We start from the raw sequence: 26,074 nt of genomic DNA on the forward strand, positions 1-26,074 counted from the left end.
GCAGCCACTCCCTAGAAGAGGTGAGGTTCATGCTGCGAAGGCAGCTGCTGAAACAGAGGAGCCCGCTCTGTACCTAGGCAGGGATAGTTCCCATATCCTGGTTTTCTGGGACCTCAAAACCAGGGATCAAACTACGTTCCTGAGAGGTGATGGGACAGCCCGGGTATCTGAGGGGTGTGGAGGGAGGATGCAGACCCAGGGCTGGTCCTTGGGGAAGGAAGTCTTTCTCTTAGCAATGCTTTTCCCTGGCCCTGGATGGCCCCTGATGGAGCTGCAGGGGGAGTCTCCTTCCTCACCCCTCAGAGTTCACAGGCCTGTGGGCAGGGAAGGCCTTCACCTAAGGAGGGCCTTTTAGTGCAGTGAGCTCTGAAGGAACTTGGAAGCCTCTAGTTAGTCCCACCCTCCCTGATCGGTGGTCTGGACTGCCCCTTTCAAGGAGGTTTCCAGACAGGGGGCAGCCTGTGGGCAGAGGCATCTCCCCAACCCAGCCCAGGCACTGAGGAAGGCTGGAGTCTGCTGAAAGCCTGTATACCAGGGAGGAGCAGCCAGGGCCAAGATGGGGCTCTCAAGTCACACCCAATTCACCCTTGCGCTTGGAAGGCAGGAGTGGGACTCACACATCCACAGATAGTAGAGCATCTTGCATATCCGCTGGTAGTCGGCAGGGATCTCTGTGGAGAAATCCTGATAGAAGCAGGGCTTCACAGGGCACCACGAGGGCAGGGGGGGCCAGTTGTTCTGTCTCACTGGGTAGGGGAAAAAGAGTGACGAGGTAAGGGCCCAGCCTCAGAAGGGGCATCGAGGTGCGTGCACACCAGCATAGTGTATGGGCCAAACCAGGGTTCCCAGAGGGGCTCCAGCAAGCAGGGCTTGGAGTCTGCATGGAGCATGGAGTGGGACAGAACAGGATAATGGAACCCAAAGAGATACCAACAAGCTCACATGGAGATAACAGACCCCAAATGCACTGGGAAATACAGACAGCTAAATGGCCTAAGTGATTATTTTTATTAACAAGCAGCCCGTAAGTGTGAGAACTCAGTTCATCATCATTAGCAAGGAATTGTGGGACCAATGCCCCTATGCTATCAAAGAATCAAGGAATTTTAGAGCTAGGAAGGAGTGCAGAAGTAATCTACAGCCATTACAACTACACTGCAGGTCTCCTGACTTGCCACTTACTGCTCTTCCCAGGACCAGCGTCCTGTGATGAGAAGAGCCCCACAAAACTCTAAGGCAGCTCAGGGTGAATGCTGGGAGGCCCTCCGCACAGGTTTCAGGACACTCTTCTATGCCAGGCAGGGCAGCCCCAGGCCCCAGCAGCCTCCCTTACCATGCAAGTTGGCTACAGTGTTCTGCAGCTCCCGCTCCTTGCGTTCCAGCTCGGCAGCTTTCCTGTCCAGTTCTTCCTGCTGCCGGAGCAGGCCTGCCTGGGCTGCAGACACCACGGCCTGGAGAGAACAGGGGAGGTACAGGGACAGCCAGACACAACAAACAGAAACAGTGTCAGCCTGGGTAGGCAGGCAGAGAGGCCTTGCCCCAGGCAGGGACAGCCAGCAAGGAGTCCCAGAAGCAGTCCCCGCCCCACAGAGTGTCTTAGGTACCAGAGACCACCTTAGAGAGGCCAACCTGTCTTCCACTGCCCCCACACCTTCCTGACCCCTTGGCCATGACTAAGCTGTCCTCTCCCCTCATCCCTAAGCTTCAGTTGGGAAAACTACCCCCCGTGGCTTCTCCACCTCTTCCCCATACTGGGTCAAGGCAGAGCTCAGTGATTGTGACCTTTGGGAAAAAGACCTCACAAGAAACTAAACTATAACAAGAAACCCACAGACCCAAGCCTCATTTGAAGAGCCTGGTGGATGTGTAAGAAGGAAAACAGTGCAAGCCTGCTAACAGTGAGTGGAAAGGGGAGACACGTGAAGGCAGATGGCGTGTGCCTGAGCCTCAGGATCTGTACAAGCACCCTGCCCCATGGCCTGCCCCCAGGAGCTGCCTCCTGAGGTCCCCCTAAACTGCAACTGGCTACACCCCAGGACAGCCCGTTAGGTGTGGCCCTGCCCTGCCTGGCTTTAGTGGCATGCAGAGTCCACACTTATCTCCTCTCCAGGCGGGGTAGAGCCTCTGAGTAACAGTAAGGGACTGACTGTATGTGAGGCTGAACAGACCTGGCCCCGGGGCCCTGCACCTGCTGGCAGCTGCTGCCATTTGGGCCAGGTTCCTCCTGAAGGATGAGACTACAGTCCTTTTTAGGGAGAGATCTCAAACTGGGCATTTCACAGGATGACAAACCAGGCACATGTGTACACACACACATGTATACACACACCAACCTCTCCAAAAGCTCTTCAAAGACCTAAGGCTGACTTGGAGAGCCAAGTTTCAGGCACTGGGGGCGGAAGCAGGAGCAGAACTGACCCCGCTGTGCCACGATGGGGGTCTTGACCTCCTCCAAGTCTGTGACGCCAGTTGAGAAGGACCCAGCTCCCTACAGCCCACCACCCAGCTGCACAGAAAGGCAACTCCGCATGTAAGGCCTGCCTCACCTCCACAGGGCTCTGGGGCCTGGGAGGGGTGTGGGGCAGGCTCCGGGTGCCCTGCCCTTCCTCCTGCTCATCTACATTAGGCCTACCTTCGGAAGCTTTCGCATGTAGCTGTCTCTGAGAATACTTTCTCCTCCTAGGAGCATCTGCCTCTCTGAGAGCTCGCTCACTGCCAGGAATTGGGCAGGCGGGAACTTGCTGGCCTGTCTAAGCAGGAGCTGCAACACACAACTCCACCATGGGTCACGCTCATAGGGGCAGCGAGAGGCGCAGCGGGAGGGCAGTGAGGCGGCGCAGTGGAGCACCAGGCACAAAGCAGGCAAGATTCACAGTATTTGGTGAAGGGACAAAGGAAGACAGGAAGGAAGGTGAGAATTAATGAAGTTAAAAAAAAAGAGAGAGATTCTGGGCCCCAAGGAAGAGAGAACAAGCCAAAGGCCCGAGGAGGACCTGGAGGGGTACAACAGGGACAAATGCCCTCTCTGGAGGCACCGAGGAGCCCGGCCTGGTGAGTAAAGCTTATTTCTCAGTGGTGGTGGTGGATGGGATGGAGGGAGTAAGGATATTAATTGGCAGAGCAGCCCCTCTACTTGTAGGTGACCAGCTCCGAACAAATTAGCAAGAGGGCCCTTAGGGGGACAAGGCTGAAAGCTCTCTGCTTGCCCCCAGCCTCAGGGCTCAGCTACTGGTCTGGATGATTCCCTCACTGGAGAGAAAAGGCCAGAGTTCTTTGTCAGCACTACCTGGGGGGTCGGCTGGGTTGGTTCCACTGATGGCTGGAGAACCGCTGGCTGCGAGGACCCAGGGAGTTGGGTGACAGGAACTGTTGTCGCTGCATTTGTCTACATGGAACAAATCAAAAGACAGAATTGAGTGGGACTCCATTAGCTGGTGACAAGGGGGCAAACCCACAGCAGGATGAGTGATGTGCCCCTGCCTGTAAGGGGACTCCCTTGGGGCCTGCACTGGGCCTTCCCCTGTGGCTTCCCAGCCAACAAGCCTCAAGTTCAGGCCATCTGATCCCTAACCCGGCACCCCTGGGCTCGCTGGGTCCAGCACTCTTGGGCACTGCCCTGACCTCCTTGGGGAGGGGCCCCGGTCACAGATCCCAAGGGGAGAATTTTACAGAGCGTTTGGTGGCTTTGCCATCCTTACCCTGCCTCCCGGGTTCATGTTAGGACTGTCCCTTTGAGGACTGCCGCTTCTCAGAGCTGCTTCTGTCCTTGCCAAGGATCCCTACCCCGGACACCCTAGCACCACCCCAGAGGGCCATGGGACTTGGAAAGAGGGCCTGCTCACCAACCTCTGAGAAGGGGTTGAATTCCGCCAGGCCGCCCTGCGGGGCGTTGGTCAGCTGGGTCACAGAGGGATCCTGAGAAGGTGAAAAAAAGCCCTTAGACACAGTGGAGAAAACCCGGGCCAGGGGCCGGCGGGCGAGCCGGTGACGCCTGACTGAAGCAGGGCAGCTGATCACCCTCCCGGGACCCTGAGAAGCCTCTCTGGAAGGGTCCTGTGCCTGCCTCTGCCACACCACAGCTGCGGTCCCTTCTCCCTTCCTGGAAAAGGTTCAGCCCAGAAGAGACCCAGAGCAAGCTTTACCCAGAAGCTTGAGAGTACACACCACACAGGCTCCTGTTGGTGCCCTATACAGATTCAAAATGGTTCATAGTATTTACCCCTAGGGAGTGGGTTTTTTTTTTTTTTTTGCAGGGTGGGGTGCTGAGGGGCAAGTGAATGGGGTGGTGAGGGTAGAGACTTACTATTGACTTTATAACCTTTCTGTACTGTTTTACTTATTATTCATTTATTCCTCTTATTTTATATTTTTTTATTTTTTCGAGACAGAGTCTTGCTCTGTCACCCAGGCTGGAGTGCAGTGGCGCAATCTCGGCTCACTGCAACCTTCGCCTCCTGGGTTGAAGCGATTCTCCTGCCTCAGCCTCCTGAGTAGCTGGGACTATAGGCGCCCGCCACCATACCCGGCTAATTTTTGTATTTTTAGTAGAGACAGGGTTTCACCATGTTGGCCAGGATGGTCTCAATCTCTTGACCTCGTGATCCGCCTGTCTCGGCCTCCCAAAGTGCTGGGATTACAGGCGTGAGCCACCATGCCTGGCCATTCCTCTTATTTTGTAAAAGACAGTCTAAGGTAGCCGGGCGCAGTAGCTCATGCCTGTAATCCCAGCACTTTGGGAGGCTGAGGCGGGTGGATCACCTGAGGTCAGGAGCTCAAGACCAGCCTGACCAACATGGAGAAACCCCGTCTCTACTAAAAATATAAAATTAGCCAGGCGTGGTGGCGCATGCCTGTAATCGCAGCTACTCCGGAGGCTGAGGCAGGAGAATCACTTGAACCTGGGAGGCAGAGGTTGCGGTGAGCCCAGATCGTGCCATTGCTCTCCAGCCTGGGCAACAAGAGCAAAACTCCATCTCAAAAAAAAAAAAAAAAAAAAAAAAGATAGTCTAAGTTTCTAGAACAAAAACATGCTGCTGGCTGCCAGTACTGATTTTATTAAATCGGGCACACTTGCTAAGAGCAGAGATATGATGAGCTGAGGTGAAAATTCAAGAAAATGTTTTTGGGTTTCGGGGGTTTTTTAAAGTCTTTTCATAAAATCCAAGAATGTCCTCAGAACACAACCTTGTCTCCCTTTCCCATCTGATCTCTGCATGGGGCTCTGCCATCCTCTTTACTGTGCCCCTGCTGGCCTGGGGCAGCTGTCTTCACCCTGCCCTGCCCCAAGGAGAGCTCCTCCACACCCTCCCCTTCCTAGTAACAGATGCAGGGCTCAGGTCCAGCTTCACAGCCATGCCTGGGCTCCATGAGGAACAGCCCTGAGGGTGGCCAAATTCAGGGCTGTTCCTGCCTGTGGAGACACCGCTTGGGTTCCACACCTCACCCCACACCCCTAATTATTAAACCAGATGCTCCCATACTTCAGGCCCAGCCTCACCTCCACCGGAAGCCTCTGCAGAGCCAGTTCTTTTTTTTTTTTTTTAAGACAGAGTCACGCTCTGTCACCCAGGCTGAAGTGCAGTGGCATGATCTCGGCTCACTGCAGCCTCCGCCTTCTGGGCTCAAGCTATTCTCATGCCTCAGCCTCCTGAGTAGCTGGGATTACAGGCGCCTGCCACCACGCCTAGCTAATTTTTATATTTTTAGTAGAGATGGGGTTTCACCATGTTGGGCAAGCTGGTCTTTAACTCCTGACCTCAGGTGATCCGCTCACCTCAGCCTCCCAAAGTACTGGGATTACAGACGTGAGCCACTGCACCTGGCCTCCAGTTCTTTTTTTGTTTTTTCCTTTTTCTTTTTTAGAGACAGGGTCTCACTCTGTTGCCCAGGCTGGAGTACAGTGGTGCAATCATAGCTCATGGTAGCCTCAAACTCCTGGGCTCAAGCATTCCTCCCACCTCAGCCTCCGGAGTAACCAGGACTACACACATGAGACACCAGGCCTGGCTGATTTTTAAAGTTTTTTTGTAGAGATGGGGTCTTGCTTTGTTGCCCAGGCTGGTTTTGAAGTCCTAGGCTCAAGTGATCCTCCCACCCTGGGCTCCCAAAGCACTAGGATTACAAATGTGAGCCACCTTGCCCTGTCCAGATCCAATTGTTAAATACAATGCTAATATTAGACATAGCCACAGAGTGACCCCCTCAGTTTACAGATGTAGAAACTGATATTCACCATGATCCTAGGACCCAAAATGGGAGCTCTCTCCTTACTCTGAATATTTATAGAGCTGAGGGTCAGCATTGAATATGTTCTCTGGTTTTATCACAGATACTTCCTCTTATCTCTTATCTTCCCACCTAAGCCACCAGTTCATAGAGGGTATGACTGTCTGACTGCCTCCAGGCATACAGCCAGAACTCACTGTGTCTGGACGGGCCTCATACTACAGCCTCCACCCCTTCCAACCTCCTCTGCGACAGACTGTGGCTATGTCCTTCCTGCTGAACACCACCTCTGCCCTGATGGCTCCTGCAACTTGGACAAAGTGACAAGGTGAAGTTCAGGAGGCTCTGTGTTGCTGAAGAATTGGCCTTGAGGTTATTTCATGCCTGAATGACCAGTGGTTTACTACCAGAATCATCTGGCTTCCTGCAAGGAAGATTTGGGGCTTGGTATCTGTTCCCCTCTCAGACTCAGCAGACACCTAGCCACCGCTGAAGTCACTGAAATCGGATCTACCATCCACAGAACTGGCTCCTCGAGTCTGAGTCACCAGAGGACAGAGGAAGAGGGGCCGCTCTGGTAGCAGTTTCAGGTAATGGCAAACAGACATCTGGCCAAGGTGCACATGTTTAATAGGTGATCTCCAGGCCCACAAAGAGATGCCATTTCCTTTATGAATGGCAGACAGAAGGGGACTGTGATGGGGATCATAGGGTGACTGCCCTGTCCACTCTGATCCCTCCCTTTTTCCTAAAATCTTAAAGACATGGCCTTGGACTCCTCACCGGGCTCCTCATAAACAAATCTGATCTCCATGATTAAGTTAGAAGCTCCCTGCAGCCATGTGCATCTGTGTCTGGTTCATATTCTAGTTCCTTGGTGCTTGGTGAAGGGCCTATGGCAGCACAGCAGCTCAGCGGTTTGAGAAGACACGCAGCACGCTGTAGGGCCTCCCTCTTTTTAGGAAGCACTGCCCAAGTGCCAGGGCATAGCAAACAGGAGGCACCTGCATCACAGCAGTAGCCCAAGGGCCTGGAAGCACGTTGCCTAGGAAGAGCAACCTAAAACGCTGAGACAAGTGGATATTTTCCCATCTAAGAAAACCTAGGCTCTTTCTGAAAGATGTGCGTGGCTTCAAGACAAGCTGAGCCCTGGCAAGAAAGGGAGGGAGGAGGAGGGACTGGGGAAGGAAGCTGACATTTACTTAGTGTCTACGGTGTGCCAAACTCACCACACAATGATGCTACTGTGAAATTCTAGTCACCCCAGAACTAGCCACTGTGTCGAGTTGTCAGAAAAGAGGGTTTTACTGGCCTTCCTTGACCTGGTTCTTCAAGAGACTTATGACCCCCTAATCCACTATTTATAATGACTTTACTGCTCTCCTGGTACCTAGGGTGGTACTAGTTATACTCCATACTTGAGAGAGCTGAGAGTCACTCCAATCAGCTTCTCTGTTCTGTGGCTCAGCTCGGGACCCTGGCTGAGAAAAGCTACAATACAGCTCCTCATTTAACCCTCACAACAGCCTTATAAGGAAGGAATATTTATATTTTGCAGCTGGAAAAGCTCAAGCTCAGAGAGGGGAAGTAGCTTGTCTTAAGATCTCAGGGGTAGTGGCTCAGCCAGATTTTTAATCCAAGTCTGTCTCCAGGGACACAAGATGGTAAAGCTGAGTGGGGCAAAGCATCTCGAAGCCTGGTACGGAGCCTGACAAATTGAAGGCGCTCAGTGAATATGTGGCGGGATGAACGAGCCCCACTCCAGGAGGACACTGACAAGGGCTTCTGCTTGTTTCCTTGCTTCCTTCTTTCCTTCAAAGAGCTGGTTCTTTTTTTTGAGACGGAGTCTTGCTCTGTTACCCAGGCTGGAGTGCAGTGGTGCGATCTCAGCTCACTGCAAGCTCCACCTCCCGGGTTCACACCATTCTCCTGCTTCAGCCTCCCCAGTAGCTGGGACTACAGGCGCCCGCCACCACGCCCGGCTAATTTTTTTGTATTTTTAGTAGAGATGGGGTTTCACTGTGTTAGCCAGGATGGTCTTGATTTCCTGACCTTGTGATCCGCCCACCTCAGCCTCCCAAAGTGGTGGGATTCAGGCGTGAGCCACCATGCCCGGTCCTAACTGGCTTTTAAATGGGTCAAGTAGGATGGTGAGGGCTAAGTTTCACCTACAAGGAGGAATAACCTAAAACTCCCCTGCAGTGCCACTCAGAGTGGCTATTGCCCTTTACTGAATTTGTAACAAATAAAAGGCTCTTAACCTCAGTTCTTTTCATTCAGCAACCAGCTACAGTGTGAGGAACATACCACAATGCATAAGACACAGCTCTCACCCTTCTGGAGTCCACAATCTGGTATCTGAGACAAGTGGGCACCCCCTGAAGGGGTGCTGGGGACCACGGCAAGGTGCAGAGCAAAAAACAGGAAGAAGGGGAGACACCTTGGTGGGCTTCAAGAAAGGCCAGGTTGTAGAAGGAAGACAGACAGCAAAGGCCCAGATCAGTAAGGCCCCCCACCACTGCAAGGCAGGGGGGCACTTCCACATAGCTGGGGGGTAAAGGCAGTGAGGGAAGAGAGGCAGGCAGAGTTAGGCTGCAGCTCTCCCAGGAAGGGCCATGAAAACCACACTTTTTTTTTTTTTTTTTTGAGATGGAGTCTCGCTCTGTTGCCCAGGCTGGAGTGCAGTGGCGCAATCTCTGCTCACTACAATCTCCACCTCCCAGGTTGAAGCGATTCTTGTGCCTCAGCCTCCCGAGTAGCTAGGATTACAGGCACATACCACCACGCCCGGCTAACTGAAAACCACACTTGTCACTGGTTTGGAAACCTCATTCCACGCGTTTCACAGGTGCTGGCTGTCTGAGCTCTCTGTGACTTTTCCTTGCCTTCCCTTCCTGTATTCCACCCAGGCTCCCAGTGTGAGGTTTATTTCAGGCTCCAAATAAACACATTAAATAAATATCTTATCTCACGGACTAAAAAAAATTCAGAGCCAGCCGGGCACGATGGCTCAAGCTTATAATCCAGCACTTTGGGAGGCTGAGGTGAGAGGGTTGCTTAAATCCAGTTTGAGATCAGCCTGGGCAACATAGCGAGACCCTGTCTCTTTTTTTTCATAGTAAAAATAAAAAATAAGTTTAGGCCTGGTGCGGTGGCTCAGGCCTGTAATCCCCACACTTTGGGAGGCCAAGGCAGGAGGATCACCTGAGACCAGGAGTTCTAGACCAGCCAACATGGCCAACATGGTGAAACCCCATCTCTATTAAAAATACAAAAATTGGCCAGGCGTGATGGCTCACGCCTGTAATCCCAGCACTTTGGGAAGCTGAGGCAGGTGGGTCACCTGAGGTCAGGAGTTTGAGACCAGCCTGGCCAAGATGGCAAAACCCCGTATCTACTAAAAATACAAAATTAGCTGGGCGTGGTGGCAGGCGCCTGTAATCCCAGCTACTTGGAAGGCTGAGGCAGGAGAATCGCTTGAACCTGGGAGGCGGAAGTTGCAGTAAGCCAAGATTGTGCCATTGCCCTCCAGCCTGGGAGACAGAGGAAGACTCCGTCTCAAAAAAAAAAAAAAAAAAAAAAAGCCAGGTGTGGTGGTGCATGCCTGTAGTCCCAGCTACTTGGGAAGCTGAGGCAGGAGAATCACTTGAACCCAGGAGGAGGCTGCAGTAAGCCGAGATCACAGCGCAGCACTGCACTGCAGCCTGGGCAGCAGAGCAAGACTCTGTCTCAAAAAAATAAACAATAATAATAATAATAAATAAATTCTGGCCAGGCACAGTGGCTCATGCCTGTAATCCCAGCACTTTGGGAGGCTGAGGCGGGTAGATCACCTGAGGTCAGGAGTGTAAGACCAGTCTGGCTAACAAGGTGAAACCCCATCTCTACTAAAAGTACAAAAATTAGCCAGGCATGGTGGCGGGTGCCTGTAATCCCAGCTATTCAGGAGGCTGCAGCAGGAGAATCACTTGAACCCGGGAGGCAGAGGTTGCAGTGAGCCAAGATCGTGCCACTGCACTCCAGCCTGGGCAACAGAGTGAGACTCAACTCAGGGATAAATAAATAAATAAATAAATTTTAAAAAATTAAAAATTCAGGGTCATGCTGAGAGGCAGAGAGTCAGCAACACTCTGGAACCTCTGTGAAGTCCTATTGGCTTTGGAGATGAGGCTGAGTGTCACAGAGCACGAAAAAGCAACCATCCCCAGAGTGGCTAGCTGGGTCCCAGTGCACAAAGAGCCACAATTGACCTTGGCGCTCTCTGACCTGATACCTGAGAATCTGTCCTAAGAAAATATCACAAAAACATGTAAAAATCTGTACCTGCAATGATATTCATAGGACCAGGACTTACAATAGAAGAAAAAAGCACGAAACAAACATCCAATGACAGAGACCACAGGTATGTTTTGGTACGCATCCCCTTGAAGGCCCACAACGCCACTAAGCATCACAGCTATGAAGATGGTGCAGCAATACAGAAAAGGCTCTCTGGTCGGGCATGGTGGCTCACGCCTATAATCGCAGCACTTTGGGAGGCCAAGGTGGGTGGATCACGAGGTCAGGAGATCGAGACCATCCTGGCTAACATGGTGAAACCCTGTCTCTACTAAAAATACAAAACCAAATTAGCCGAGCGTGGTGGCGGGCGCCTGTAGTCCCAGCTACTCTGGAGGCTGAGGCGGGAGAATGGTGTGAACCCAGGAGGTGGAGCTTGCAGCGAGCCGAGGTCACGCCACTGCACTCCAGCCTGGGCAACAGAGCAAGACTCTGTCTCAAAAAAAAAAAAAAAAAAAAAAAAAAAGAAAGAAAGAAAAGAAAAGAAAAGGCTTTGTTACATCAATACTAAATTATGGGCCAGACCCGGTAGCTCATGCCTATGATCCCAACACTTTGGGAGGCCGAGGCAGGCGGATCACTTGAGGTCAGGAGTTTGAGACCAGCCTGGCCAACAAGGTGAGAACCCGTCTCTACCAAAAAAAAAAAAAAAAAAAAATACAAAAGTTAGCCAGGCGTGGTGGCATGCGCCTGTATTCCCAGCTACTTTGGAGGCTGAGGCAGGAGAATCGCTTGAACCTGGGAGGTAGAGGTTGCAGTGAGTCGAGATCACATCACTGCACTCCAGCCTGGGTGACAGAGTGAGACTCTGTCTCAAAAAAAAAAAAAAAAAAATACAGGCCAGGTGCGATGGCTCACACCTATAATTCTAGCACTTTGGGAGGCCAAGGTGGGCAGATCACTTGAGATCAGGAGTTCAAGACCACCCTGGCCAACATGGTGAAACCCCTCACTACTAAAAATGCAAAAATTAGCAGGGCATGGTGGTGCATGCCTCTAATTCCAGGTACTTGGGAGGCTGAGGCAGGAGAACTGCTTGAACCCAGGAGGCAGAGGCTGCAGTGAGCCGGGATCACACCACTGCACTCCAGTCTGGGGGACAGAGTGAGACTCCATCTCAATAAATAAATAAATAAATAACAATGGTTGCAAATGACTGGTAGAAATATGGAAGACTTATTTTCTGTTTTCCAAATTTTCTATAATATGGTCATGTTATTTTGATTTTAAAAACACATATACATAATCCCAGCTACTTGGGAGGCTGAGGCAGGAGAACTGTTTGAACCAGGGAGGTAAAGGTTGCAGTGAGCTGAGATCGTGCCACTGCACTCCAGCCTGGGTGACAGGGCGAGACTCCATCTCAAAAAAAAAAAAAAAAAAAAAAAACCACACACACACACACACACACACATATTTTTAAAAAGAGAAAGAAAAAAAATAGGCTGGACACATGGCTCATGACTGTAATCCCAGCACTCTAAGAGGCTGAGGTGAGAGAATCGCTTGAGCCCGGGAGTTAAGACCAGCCTGGGCATCATGATGAAACCCCGTCTCTACAGAGAATACGAAAATTAGGCCGGGTGCAGTGGCTCATACCTGTAATCCCAGCATTTTGGGAGGCTGAGGTGGGCGGATCACCTGAGGTTGGGAGTTTGAGACCAGCCTGGCCAGCATGATGAAACCCAGTCTCTACTAAAAATACAAAAATTAGCCGGGTGTGGTGGCAGGCGCCTGTAACCCCAGCTACTTGGGAAGCTGAGGCAAGAGAATCACTTGAACCTGGGAGGCGGGGAGATTGCAGTGAGTCAAGATCACTCCATTGCACTCCAGCCTGGGCAACAAAGCGAGACTCTGTCTCAAAAAAAAAAAAAAAATCAGCCAGGTCTCATGGTGGGTACCTGTGGTCCCAGCTACACTGGAGGCTGAGGCAGGAGAACTGCCTGAGCCCAGGAGGTCGAGGCTGCAGTGAGCCATGATTGTGCTACTGCACCCTGGCCTGGGTGACAGAGACAGACCCCATCTCCAAAAAAAAACAGTAAGTGAGCAAGGTACACTCTCAGGCCTCGCTTCCTGCCACCGGCTGCAATGTGTGGAACCTTCAGAAAAGCAAGTCTGAGTCACCTGGCCGGTCATTCAAGGCCTTCCAGGACCTGGCACCAATCCTCTAAAGGAATCTACCCTCAAAATGGGACACTTATTATCTCCTCCCACCTCTGTGTAGTCTCTCCATACACAAACCATTCCATGCCAAGCACTGGGCTAGGGACACCAAGAAAGAGCCTTGCTTCCTGCCTTTGAGAAGCAAATAGTACAGAGAATCACACAGAAGCCAGGGCAAGAGGTGATGGCACATGATCAGCACTGTAACAGGGTGAGGGCAGACACAGGGTGAGACACAATGTGATCATAGAGGAGAGAGTAATTAAGCTGTCTGGGAGAGTCAGGGAAGGCTCTACTGAGCTGGAATCTGAGTTGGATCTTGAGAGATGAAAGAAACCTAGCAAACAGTAAAGACGAAGGCAAGAACCACACTTGCAAAGCCACAGAATCTTTATTTATTTATTTATTTTATATATGTATATATTTTTGAGACAGAGTCTCACTCTGTCGTCCAGGCTGGAGTGCAGTGGCGTGATCTCAGTTCACTGCAACATCCGCTTCCCAGGTTCAAGTGATTCTCCTGCCTCAGCCTCCTGAGTAGCTAGGATTACAGGTGCGTGCCACCATGCCCAGCTAATTTTTTGTATTTTTAGTAGGGACAGGGTTTCACCGTGTTAGCCAGGATGGTCTTGATCTCCTGACCTTGTGATCCGTCCGCCTTGGCCTCCCAAAGCGCTGGGATTACAGGCTTGAGCCACCGCACCTGGCTGAGAATCTTTAAAAAGAGCTTGCATGTGTTCAGAAGAGAGAAGGTTATGGAGGCTGTGGAGGGGTGTGTGGAGAGAAGAGTCTGGAGTATCAGGGAACCAGTCTGAAGAGGGTGGGGCCAGACTGTAGGACTTTGGATGTTGCTCTACAGGCAACGGGGAACAACTAGAGATTTGCAGTCAGGGGTGACATGATCATTCTAACAGCAGTGAAGGGAGTGCAACAGCATGGGAGGACAACAGCGGGAAGACTGGCTAGGACACAACTGTCAACATGGGTGAAGTGAGGACCAAATTGAGGGACAGCAGCTGGGGATGGAGAAGAGGAACAAGAGGGACTTCAGAGACCTTCCTCACATCAATCCCACGGGCTCAGCAACTCTCTGGGTTGGCCTGGGAATGGAAAGACTACAGGGCAGGAAAGGGAAGGGAAAGAATAGAGTTGAGGCCAGGCACAGTGGCTCATGCCTGTAATCCCAGCACTTTGGGAGGGTGAGGCAGGTGGATCACTAGAGGTCAGAAGTTTGAGACCAGTCTGGCCAACATGGTGAAACCCCATCTCTACTAAAAATACAAAAATTAGCCGGGCGTGATGGCACATGCCTGCAATCCCAGCTACTCAGGAGGCTAAGGCAGAAGAATCGCTTGAACCCAGGAGAGGTGGAGGCTGCAGTGAGCTGAGATCACACCACTGCACTCCAGCCTGACTCTATCTCAAAAAAAAAAAAAAAAAGGCCAGGCACAGTTGCTCACGCCTGTAATCCCAGCACTTTGGGAGGCCAAGGCAGGTGGATCACCTGAGATCAGGAGTTTGAGACTAGCCTGGCCAACATAGTGAAACCCCATCTCTACTGAAAATACAAAAATTAGCCAGGCGTGGTGGCACGCGCCTGTAGTCCCAGCTACTTGGGAGGCTGAGGCAGGAGAATCGCTTAAACCCGGGGGGCAGAGGTTGCAGTGAGCCAAGATAGCACCACTGCACTCCAGCCTGGGCAACAGAGCAAGACTTTGTCTCAAAAAAAAAAAAAAAGAAAAGAAAAAAGAAAGAAAGGAGTGCCCAAAATAAGTGACTGTGGGAGGGGAGGAACAGGTTTTTCAAGGGTGGGTGTGGTGGGGTAGGGAGAGGATCCGAGAAGATATTGAGTCAGGTTGGAGATAGCTGTGGAATATTTCTGGTTGGAAGGATTGGGAAGGTGCAGGTGTGAGTTTGAAATAGTGGTCTGAGCTCAGGAGGAAGCTGAGAACTAGAGATCTAGATCTGGGATCGCTGAAATGTGGATGCTATTCTGAAGCCATAGAAATGAAGGTATAAAGTGAGAACAGGGTAATCCCAGCACTTTGGGAGGGTGAGGCAGGATTGCTTGAATCCAGGAGTTCGAGACTAGCCTGGGCAACAAAGTGAGACCTCATTTCTCCAAAAAAAAAAAAAAAAAAAAGCCAGGCACGATGGTGTTTGCCTGTAGTCCCAGCTACTTGGGAGGCTGAGATGGGAGGATTTCTGGAGCCTAGGAGATTGAGGCTGCAGTGAGCCGTGATTGTGCCACTGCACTTTGGCCTAGGCAACACAGTGAGACTCTGTCTCGAAGGAAGGAAGGAAGGAAGGAAGGAAGGAAGGAAGGAAGGAAGGAAGGAAGGAAAGGAAGGAAGGAAAGGAAAGGAGGGAGGGAGGGAGGGGAGGGGAGGAAAAGAAAAAAAAAGAAAGAAAAGAAAGACAAAGTTTAAGTTCTGAACTTCCAATAGCATGAATAAAAACAAAAAAGAACTCTGGAATACTCCTAAATGTATGAGACAGGAAGTGAAAACAGGCTGAGGAAGGTGAGAATTATCAAGATAAAAGAGGCCAAGGATGGAGAGAATTTCAAGAGACTGGCCAAACAAGCATGTGAGTCACAAGCAGCAGACGCATCCCAGGCTCATGACTCCCCGAGAGACCATTAAGATCTAAGAGTGAGGACATGCCTGGGGGTGCAGGGGTAAGAGTGGACACAGGAGTACAGGGATGACAGCAAGCAGGAGCGACTTTTGGTTCTTGGCACTCCTTCACCCAAAAATACTCTGTTTTCTGGCCGGGCATGGTGGCTCACACCAGTAATCCTAGCATTCCGGGAGACCGAGGTGGGTGGATCACCTGAGATCAGGAGTTTGAGACCAGCCTGACCAACGTGGTTGAAACCCCACCTCTACGAAAAATACAAAAATTAGCCAGGCATGCTAGTGCACGCCTGTAATTCCAGCTACTCGGGAGTGAGACTCTGTCTCAAAAAATAAATGAATAACCCTGTTTTCCCATCTGCCAGGCTTTCTGCTTTCAGCCCAAGCCCTCTGTGCCACAGGGCTCTGCCCTTCGTCCTGAGAGCCCTCCCAGCTCCTTTGGACACTGCCCTGATCCCACTTGTGATGTGCTGTCACTCTCAGTGAGCATTTATTTTCTTTCTTTTTTTTTTTTTTTGAGATGGAGTCTCGCTCTGTCATGCAGGCTGGGGGGCAGTGGTGCAATCTTGGCTCACTGCAACCTCCGCCTCCCGGGTTCAAGCGATTCTCCTGCCTCAGCCTCCCGAGTAGCTGGAACTACAGGCGCCCGCCATCACACCTGGCTAATTTTTGTATTTTTAGTAGAGATGGGGTTTCACCATATTGGCCAGGCTGGTCTCGAACTCCTGACCTTGTGATCCGCCCGCCTCGGCCTCCCAAAGTGGTGGGATTACAGGCGTGAGCCACTGCGCCCTGGCCTCAGTATTTCTTAGCTCTCCTGCCAGAAGCCACTGATCACATACTGTGCTCATTTACCACGGTTTCCTGCACAGGCCTGCAGAGCAGCATGACCTCAGTGATGTGCACTAACCTGAACATCTCAAAGCAGCACTTGCTGGATGGGTCACAGTTTGCAAATGTGCACAGCACTCTTCTCTGAATGAACAGCAAGTACCCCTTGTTTGTCCTGGTTAAATATTACCATTTCTCTGAACATAAGATTATCTTACCCCAAGTGTTTCCAAAGAAGACTTAACGGAAGAGTCAAAGTTCACCTATCTCTCTACCCAAGTTTTAACACCCAGCCTGGCTCCAGGTGCCAACCATAAAGGCAGGAATCCTCCTATCTGGGCAGCTGTCTGCAGTCACAGTGAAGCCGTAAGAACCCTGCCATTTTCAAATTTCTTGAGACAATGCTCTGTTACACAGGAAAGTTCTACCAGGTCCATCTGGTTATTCCAAGAATTCCCAAAGTTGTGGTCAAGCTGGGGCCGACCCTGTCTGGGAAGGTCCCACTGTCTGCACCGGGAAATTCAAGTAACTTTGTTCACACCCAAATCACGTTTCTGCCACCACTTCCTCCTTCCACAGGAGAGAAATATTTCAAATCCTTGGGAAGCAGCCACAACACTGAGATTATCTTTTAACTGCAAGGAGGCAATGTGTGAAAGTGATATTGTGTGACTTGGCAACTTACAGACACTGAAAGGTTTTCTCTGTTCAATGCCACCACCTATTCCACTTCCTCTCCTTGAGATCAATGCTGTCTGCCTGGGATAATCTGGCAGAAGTGCTGAGTGGGAAAGCAGCCCTAGGCACTTGCCTGGGTGGTCTGATTTTTAGTGGACTGCTGAAAAATGGACAGTACAATGACTCCCTTTAGCTTTCCACCCCTTCATCACCTGACAAGACTTAATGAGAAACTTTTGGGAGCAGACACCCTGGATCATTCCGAAGCAGAGACGGAAATACTCAGAGGGTACAAAGCAGCTGCCATAACCAACAGAGGAATTAGGGTGTGCCAGTGAAGGCTGTGAAATCAACAACACTTGGCTTGCAGTTTCCTGCTTCCTCCTAGGAGGTGGGCAAACCTCTGTGGCACACTCATATCTTAACTTCCCATTCACAGCTCTTTCTGTGCAGGAAGTTTTCTAATCATCCCGATCATAACCACACGCAAGGAAGAGGTCATAAAAGCACATGCCCACAGTGCGGGGTGGAAGCAGGCACTTAATAAAGAACCTTGGATGAGGAAGTCAACTAAATGGTGCACTGGGAGTTTCAAAGGATATAACGAGTGAGCAGAAAACAGATTCCATGGTCGAATAACCTTGAGAAATGCTGGGTCAAATAAAGCTGAGCCAATGTCTTTTTGTAGGATTTCTCAGAGCCTTTAACAAACTAACAGGCCTCGTGAATCTTTATTTTGGTTTGTTTGTTTTTTGAGATAGAGTTTCACTCTATTACCCAGGCTGGAGTGCAAAGGCACTCCTCAGCTCACTGCAACCTCCACCTCCCAGGCTCAAGTGATTCCCCTGTCGCAGCCTCCCGAGTAGCTGAGCCCACAGGTGCATGCCACCACACCCGGCTAATTTTTTGTATTTGTTGTAGAGATGGGGTTTTGCCATGTTGCCTAGGCCATTCTCAAACTCATGACCTCAAGTGATCCACCTGCCTTGGCCTCCCAAATTGCTGAGATTATAGGTGTGAGCCACCATGCCTGGCCAAGCCTTGTGAATCTTTGAAAAAACAAACAGGCTGGGCACAGTGGCTCACGCCTGTAATCCTAGCACTTTGGGAGGCTGAGGCGGGTGGATCACCTGAGGTCTGGAGTTCGTGACCAGCCTGGCCAACATGGTAAAACCCTGTCTCTAGTAAAAATACAGAAATTCTGAGCGTGGTGGTGGGTGCCTGTAATCCTACCTACTCGGGAGGCTGAGGCAGGAGAATCGCTTGAACCCAGGAGGTGGAGATTGCAGTGAGCCAAGATCGCACCATTGCACTCTAGCCTGGGCAAAAGAGCGAAACACCATCTCAAAAAACATAAACAAAGAAACAAAAATGAAATAGGTAGCAATTCCCAAACCTATTTGACCACAGAACCACAAGCACCTTTCGGGACTGGCATTACTCAGAATATATATTGCTTTAAAGAACTGTCTTAAAAAGCCCAAGAATTGTTCTCCAGTGGAAAAAAAAACCAATAATAAAAAATAAAAAAATTAAAGAACAAAAGCACAAGATCTGTATTATTCCACCCCCTCACACTGGAGAAAAAAGGTAGCTTAGCTAATACTAATTTGTTACTTTCACCACTCCCAGTACTCTCAAGAATGGTGACAACTGTGATGATGTTACATTCCATTCTTTCCTTAGCCAGCCTAAAATAGCCCCAGTGCAGTTTAACACCAATGTCTGAGCTTCAAAACCTTTAAAACAGCCCTGTCCTGGGAATGAGACCCAGGTCAGCACCTTCCTGCTGCTAAACAACTGATGACTCTGGCACATACCATCCTCATTGAGGTCTTGGTTTCCTCATCTCTAAACTGAAGAGGTTAGAATAGAGTTCTAAGAATGTTCTCAGCTCTTAACAGTCAACTGTGGGCTCCGAACACTAGGTATATTTTTGCAATCCACCATTTCTGTCACTGCGTGACGGAAATAAAAACGACTGTTCTGGAGTGTGACTAGGTGTGACGGTTTCTGAGTCTATCACCTCTCCACCTGCTCTCTCCTGAGCTTGGTGCCAACACCCTGAGTAAATGAAGCTGGGCTCACACCCAGGCACCCAAGGGCTACACCTCCCAACGTCCTAGCCCTGGCAGTCAAGGAAGCAGACATCACCATCTCAAGGAAAAGGTGGGCAGCTCTGACCAGGAGAAGGTTCAGAGGCCTCACATCCAAAGCTGTTTCTCCCCACACCACTGTGTGCCACGAGGAAAAGCCCAGCCCAGGATGAGGAGGAGCAAATCGCAGCCAGCCAGCCAGCTTTCTTCTTCCCACCCAGGACTCCCCACCAGATGTGGCTGGTTGACAGGACCACAGCTGCTTCCTGTCATGCCATATCCTGGGGCTTCCTGATGGACAGACTGTCTCGCTAGAATGCAGAAGTTACTTCTACCACAGTTTGCACAGTCATTTTTGGAGCCAGAGATGAGGTTTAAGACTTTCAAGCAGCTATTAATACAGGGTAGAACTATCTTGCCCTCTGCTAACACTGGAGCAAAGCTCTCTGCATTTTTAGACAACTGACTTCCTCTCTGTCAGACAGCAGAAGACTTTTTATTTCTGATTCTGAGAGGACAAAAAAACACACATAAAAAATGGAAAATCATCACATACAACATACACCATAAGGCTACAAGATCCTACTAAAACCCAAACCCCAGTATTATACAGCAGTTTTGTAATTAAAGTCTGTTACCAGAAGACATTGGCAGAAAAAAAAATGCAAATCTTCTTTCTTTACTCAATAGAGATGACTGTTTGCCTTACATAAGAGACAAGGTCCTTGCAAACGCTCTGTCAAGAAACATTAAGCTACGAGAGGAATGTTCAGAATTCCCTGATGTTCTAAGGAACAAGCTATCAGAATTTGCCCTGAGGGCTCCTGTTGGCTAAGACACCTTGAGACCAAGAAAGAAGCAAAACATTTTCACTCTCCTGACAGCGTATAATTATTTAGTTCAAGTCTCCTTTGATTTTGCTCTGACCCTTGAAGCGATTCAAAGTGGGAAAACTCATGCTGTGAATGACAGGAAGGACTCCTTCAAGGACTTCTCTGACACCTGCAGGAAACTTAAAAGCTGCCAATGACCAAAATAAAGGACAAGCAGGGTGAGTTAATGTGCCTGGTGACATCCTGACAGAGCAGAATATCAGGGCTCATAATTCACCAGTCAGCACAAACAAGCTTCCCTAGAACGGGTTTTGAGCAGACGTGAAACAAGAGGCATAGGAGCTCTGGAGGTAACAGTTCAGCCCCTCATGGTGGAAAAAGATCATCCCTGTGCTCTCAGCTGAAAGGCAGAAAGGTGTGGGCTTTAAGTAGGAAGACTGTCCTGTGGCTCATGCCTGTAATCATAGCACTTTGAGAGGCTGGGGCCAGAGGATTGCTTGAGACCAGGATTTCGAGACCAGCTTGGGCATCACAGCGAGACCTCTTCTCTACAAAAATTTTTTTAAAAAGGAGTCAGGCCCAGTGGCACATTCTTGTAGTCCCAGCTACTCAGGAGACTGAGGTGGGATTCAAATAATCATTTGAATCCTGGAGGTCAAGGCTGCCATGACCTCCACTGTGCTACAGCCTGGGCGACACAGTGAGACCCTGCCTTAAAAAAGGAAGAAAGAGGGCCGGGCGCAGTGGCTCATGCCTGTAATCCCAGCACTTTGGGAGGCCGAGGCAGGTGGATCACCTGAGGTCGGGAGTTCGAGACCAGCCTGACCAACGTGGAGAAACCCCGTCTCTACTAAAAATACAAAATTAGCCGGTCGTGGTGGTGCATGCCTGTAATCCTAGCTACTCAGGAGGCTGAGGAAGGAGGATTGCTTGAACCCAGGAGGCTGAGGTTGCAGTGAGCCGAGATCGCGCCACTGCACTCCAGCCTGGGCAACAAGAGCAAAACTCTGTCTCAAAAAAAAGAGGCCAGGTGTGGTGGCTCACCCCTGTAATCCCAGCACTTTGGGAAGCTAAGGTGGGTGGATCACTTCAGGCCAGGAGTTTGAGACCAGTCTGGCCAATAAGGTGAAACCCCGTCTCTACTAAAAATACAAAAATTAGCCGGGTGTGGTGGTGCACACCTGTAATCCCAGTTTCTCGGGAGGCTGAAGCACGAGAATCACTTGAACCCAGGAGGTTGAGGCTGCAGTGAGCCGAGATCGCGCTACTGCACTCCAGCCTGGGCGACAGAGCAAGAATTGTCTCAAAAAACAAAACAAAACAAAACAAAATAAAAGGAAAAGAAAGAAAGCAGGAAGACTGTTTCTTCCTTGATTGCTATTCAAAAGGTCAGCCCAGGCGTGGTGGCTCACACCTGTAATCCCAGCACTTTGGAAGGCCGAGGCGGATGGATCACCTGAGGTCAGGAGTTTGAGACCAGCCTGGCCAACACGGTGAAACCCCGTCTCTACTAAAAGTATGAAAATTAGCTGGGTGTGGTGGCACACGCCTGTAGTCCCAGCTACTCAGGAGGCTGAAGCAGGAGAACTGCTTGAACTCGGGAGGCAGAGGTTGCAGTGAGCGGAAATCGTGCCAATGCACTCCAGCCTGGGCGACAAAGCGAGACTCCGTCTCAAAAAAAAAAAAGAGTCAGGCCAGCTCACACGTCAGTGCATCTCAACTATGTTGCCACCACACACAGTTCCATCAGACAAACGTTCCCTGTGGGTCCGGACTTTTTCACAGTCCCCCGCACCTCTCCTCCCTCCCTAACCCGGGCTCTCCTATCTGGTCAAAACCCACTCCAAACTAGACCCATGGCCAAAATGTGGAATTCTTATCAAGGCCATTTTTCAACTTGGGCTACCTTCCCGCCCTCTCCCATCTTTCTTTCCCTGACAAATCTCAGGGGCTCTCCTGTACTTTATACACTAGTTTGGCTGGTGGTGGAGCGGTGGCAGGTGTCCTGGGCTTTTCCCACATTTTTCCCCTCCACCAGAGGCTTCACCACCTCCTCATATGTTGCTGTCACCCCCTCTTCTAAAGTGACTCAAGACAGGTGTCTATCCAAGAATAAGGGAATGTGATAGCCACATTTCGCTTCTCCCTGACGCTAGGAGACTTCCCTAAGGGTCCGACCGTACCTGCTCCAGTCCCCTTCCCTAGCACAGCCCAGCCTCCGGGTGCTAGAAGACCCCACTGTCTCCAAGACTTCAGCGCCCCGCCTCCTCTGCAGTTCCACCTGCTGCTAGTCGCGCCCCTCACGCGTTACGATAGGCCAGACCTCAAAGCCCGCTCTCCCATTGGGCAGATGACCCGTCCCTCCTACGCCACGTCTCCCGGCTCTAGCGAAAGAGGCCCGGGCTGCGGCCGTGGGCCCTAGGGAAATCTGAGAGCTGGATGGCGGGAGAGGGGCTCTACCTGGAAGGGGTTTACATCCACTGGGTCCGCGAAGGGGTTGGTGTCGAAAGCCGACATGGCGATCGGGGGCCAGCGGGCGAACTCCGCGAACGCTGCTGCCTCCGGGCACCCAGACCCAGCGGCGCTTCGTGTACACCCTCCACTTCCGGGAGCGAGGCAGCGGTTCTGGCGCAGGCGCGGTGCCCTCCCCCAAGGGCGTGGCCCTATGACGTCACCGATGTCGCTCCGCCCCGCCCCCGCCCCCGCCCCCGCCCAGCCCACAATAGTGCGGTGGGTGGGCATTCGGCTTCCGTCCACATCTTCGCTCTGCTGGGGATTCAGGGGTCTTGGCTGCGCGGAGCGTCTACGGAGCCAGAGGCGTGGCCGGAGTCCTTCCCAAGTGCCTGTCAATCTGACACCTTCCAATTTTATGTTTCTAAAGCAAACTCTCAAAAGTGGGACAGGAAACAGCCCCTTCACTTCTCTGTAGACCCAAGTTTGGGAAGAAGTCCAAACTGATCCCTGGGCAAAGGACAGGGGTGACAGGTGAGGCCAGAGGCCTTGCGAGAACTAGGAAAGCGCTTCTTCTGCAGAACGTGCTCGGGGAAAGAGAAGTGCCAGGACCATCCAGCAGTCCTCCACCCGAGCTGAGCCTGCTTCTTTTAGGGCTGCTCGCCCTCTGATGTCGTTTCATCGTTTTAGGGACGAGGGTTCCTGGGCCCATCAGGTTTGGGACCTGAGTTGGGACTTCAACCTGGACATCAAGCATTTATGAAGTGAATGAAGGAATTCAGCAACAGAGCCTCAATCATGGGGGAAGTGGCTGCTTCACTCTCCACAGCTCCGCTTTCCCCCGCCCCCCGCCCCCCCCCCCACAGGGTCTCACTGTCGCCCAGGCTGGAGTGCAGTGGTGCAATCATGGCTCACTGCAGCCTCGAGCTCCTGGGCTCAAGCAATCCTCCCACCTCAGCCTCCTGAGTAGCTGGGACTACAGCTGGTCACCACCATACCCAGCTAATTTATGGATTTTTTGTAGAGATGGGGATCTCACTATATTGCCCAGGCTCGTCTCAAACACCTGGGCTGAAGTGATCCTCCCGCCTTGGTTAAAATTTTTCAATTAATTTCCATAAAGGGCTGGGTGCGTGGCTCATGCCTGTAATCCCAGTACTTTGGGAGGCAGAGGCAGGAGGATCACTTGAAGCCAGGAGTTCGAGACCAGCCTAGGCAACATACCAGGACCCTGGCTCTACCAAATAAAAAAAAATATATATATATATATGTGTGTGTGTGTGTATATATGTGTGTGTATATATATGTGTATATATGTGTGTATATATATGTGTATATATGTGTGTATATATACGTATATATACACACATATATATACATATATATACACACATATATATCTCACACACACACATAATTAGCTAGGCATGGTGGCCTGTGCCTGTACTCCCAGCTACTTGGGAGGCTGAGGCAGGAGGACTGTTTGAGCTCAGGAGGTCAAAGCTGCAGTGAGCCATCTTTGCACCACTACACTCCAGCTGAGTGACAGAGTGAGACCCTGTCTCAGTTAAAAAAAAAAATCAGGCCAGGCAAGGTGGCTCATGCCTGTAGTCACAGCACTTTGGGAAGCCAAGGCAGGCATATCACCTGAGGTCAAGAGTTCAAGACCACCCTGGCCAACATGGTGAAACCTCATCTCTACCAAAAATACAAAATTAGCTGGGTGTGGTGGTGCACACCTGTAATCCCAGCTACTTGGGAGGCTGAGGCAGGAGAATCGTTTGAATCTGGGAGGCGGAGGTTGCAGTGAGCTAAGATTGCAACATTGCACTCCAGCCTGGGCAAAAAGAGTGAAACTCTGTCTCAACAACAAAAAAAAAATCATAAAGGCCCAAATTCTTAGTTTGTCTTCAAGGTCCTAATGGATCTGCCCCTACCTTTCTCCCCTTCTGACCCCTTCTAGCCCCTTCTAGCCCCCAACCCCCACCCACTGTTCCAGCCATGCAAGTTCTTTTCAGTTGCTCAAACCTTCCTTGTGCCCTCCTGTCTCAGGGCCTTTACACGTGTTCCCTCTACCTGGTATGCACTTAACCCATGCCCCACTATCATCCTCTGGTTAACCTCTCCTTACCCTTTAAATGCAAGTTCAGATGCCTTTCTTCAGGAGTAGCTTCCCTTCACTCTCTTGGTTACATCATCATCACCTCACACCCAACATAAGCTCTCCTATTGCCCTGTACTTTTCCTTCACAATACCCATTGCAGATTGTAATTAATAATAGTATAGGTGGTTCTTTATGCCTGTATCCTCCGCTAGACTGAAAGCTCCATGAGGGTAGGGCTGAGGTCTGTTTTGCTCACTGTTGTGTTTCTGTCACTAACATAGTATAAAGCACATGATACACATTTATTTATTTATTTTTTGTAGGTTTTGGGTTTTTTTTTGGTTTTTTTTTTTTTCAGACAAAGTCTCGCTCTGTCACCCAGGCTGGAGTACAGTGGCATGATCTCAGCTCAGTGCAATCTCCGCCTTCCAGGTCCAAGAGATTCTGCTGCTTTAGCCTCCCAAGTAGCTGGGATTACAGGCACTCACCACCACACCCAGTTAATTTTTTTTTTTTTTTTTTTTTTTTTTTTGTAATTTTAATAGAGACTGGGTTTCGCCATCTTGGCCAGGCTGGTCTTGAACTCCTGATTTCAAATGATCTGCTCGCCTCGGCCTCCCAAAGTGCTGGGATTACAGGCGTGAGCCACTGTGCCCAGCCCACATGCATCATACACATTTAGTAACTATTTTACTGTTTCCCTGCATCCATTTATTTTGTTTGTTTATTTAGAGACAGGGTGTTACTTTGTTGCCCAAGCTGGTGTTGAACTCCTGGCTTCAATTGATCCTGCCACTTCCGCCTCCCAAAGTACTGGGCCTACAGGTACACACCACTGCGCCTGGTCATCTGTTTCTTTCACCTTCCTCTCCCGTCTAAATCCTGACTATCCTTTAGGGTTTAGCTCAGCTTTACTTCGGGAAATATCTGCACACAAGTGGGAGGATGGGGAAGGATCCATTTTGTATCCCCTTAGAAATTGCCTGTCCCCAAGCCTCTATGGCCACCCCTCAAGGGCAGCAGACAGATCTTTGCTGTCTGCTGTCTGCAGCCTCAGAGGAGAACAGTCCACACCCCACAAGGCAGTCCTGCCTGCTCTGGGTCTGCTGCAGCCAAGTACAATGCTGGGCTGGTGAAGAAAGAATGAAACTTAATTACAACCAATGTGGTGGCTGCCCATCTATCTGTCTAATTCCCTACAAGAGAGACATCATTCATTTATTCTACAAGAGAGGAGGTATAGAGAATGCAGCTCTTTGCTTTTGAACCAGTTATTTCACCTCTCCAAGACCCATTTTTCTCATCTTGATCTTGAAACCACCTTTGCAAAAATTATAACTGAGGAAATTATGACAGTGGAAGAGATTAGACCTAACCTACTCCATCTTGCTTCTGACCTTTAAGTGGTCCTTGTTCATTCCTGGGTGTAGGCTGAACTAACCTTGGGAAGGAATTTATAGTTTAACTCTGAAACAAAATTGATTATAGCCCTTTTCCAAAAAAAAAAAAAAAAAAAAAATCCCTTCTTGCCTGGGGACCAGTCTGCCTTTCTGGACTAATAAATTAGCTACAAGATTAGAAATTATGGTTTAGGGACCATGCAGCCTTCAGCTGTGAGTCTGAACCTCCCCAGATTGCTCCTGAGAATAACATCACTACTGTAAAACCTAAGATCAGTGCTTGAGATATTTTGCAGAGCCTGCACTTGATGGATC

General features: G+C 50.4%; 1 protein-coding gene across 2 annotated transcripts in view; it reads right to left on the reverse strand.

The window, feature by feature from the left end:
- Positions 1 to 22,442, reverse strand: part of SCAMP2 (secretory carrier membrane protein 2) — a 29,474-nt gene extending 7,032 nt beyond the window's left edge. Inside the window, exons 1-6 of one of the 2 annotated variants that reach the window (XM_019011045.3) lie at positions 22,264 to 22,430; positions 3,847 to 3,915; positions 3,287 to 3,385; positions 2,633 to 2,761; positions 1,334 to 1,451; positions 618 to 746 (exon numbers count right to left, since the gene is read on the reverse strand). In XM_019011045.3, the coding sequence (XP_018866590.1) occupies positions 618 to 746; positions 1,334 to 1,451; positions 2,633 to 2,761; positions 3,287 to 3,385; positions 3,847 to 3,915; positions 22,264 to 22,320 (601 nt within the window). In that variant the 5' untranslated portion in view covers positions 22,321 to 22,430. Of the gene's footprint in view, positions 1 to 617; positions 747 to 1,333; positions 1,452 to 2,632; positions 2,762 to 3,286; positions 3,386 to 3,846; positions 3,916 to 22,263 lie in introns of both variants that reach the window. The other variant, XM_004056523.4, reaches the window with a different exon arrangement.
- Positions 22,443 to 26,074: the final 3,632 nt, after the last annotated feature.

Source organism: Gorilla gorilla, chromosome 16 (genome assembly GCF_029281585.2).
Source record: "Gorilla gorilla gorilla isolate KB3781 chromosome 16, NHGRI_mGorGor1-v2.1_pri, whole genome shotgun sequence".
Classification (NCBI taxonomy): Eukaryota; Metazoa; Chordata; class Mammalia; order Primates; family Hominidae; genus Gorilla; species Gorilla gorilla.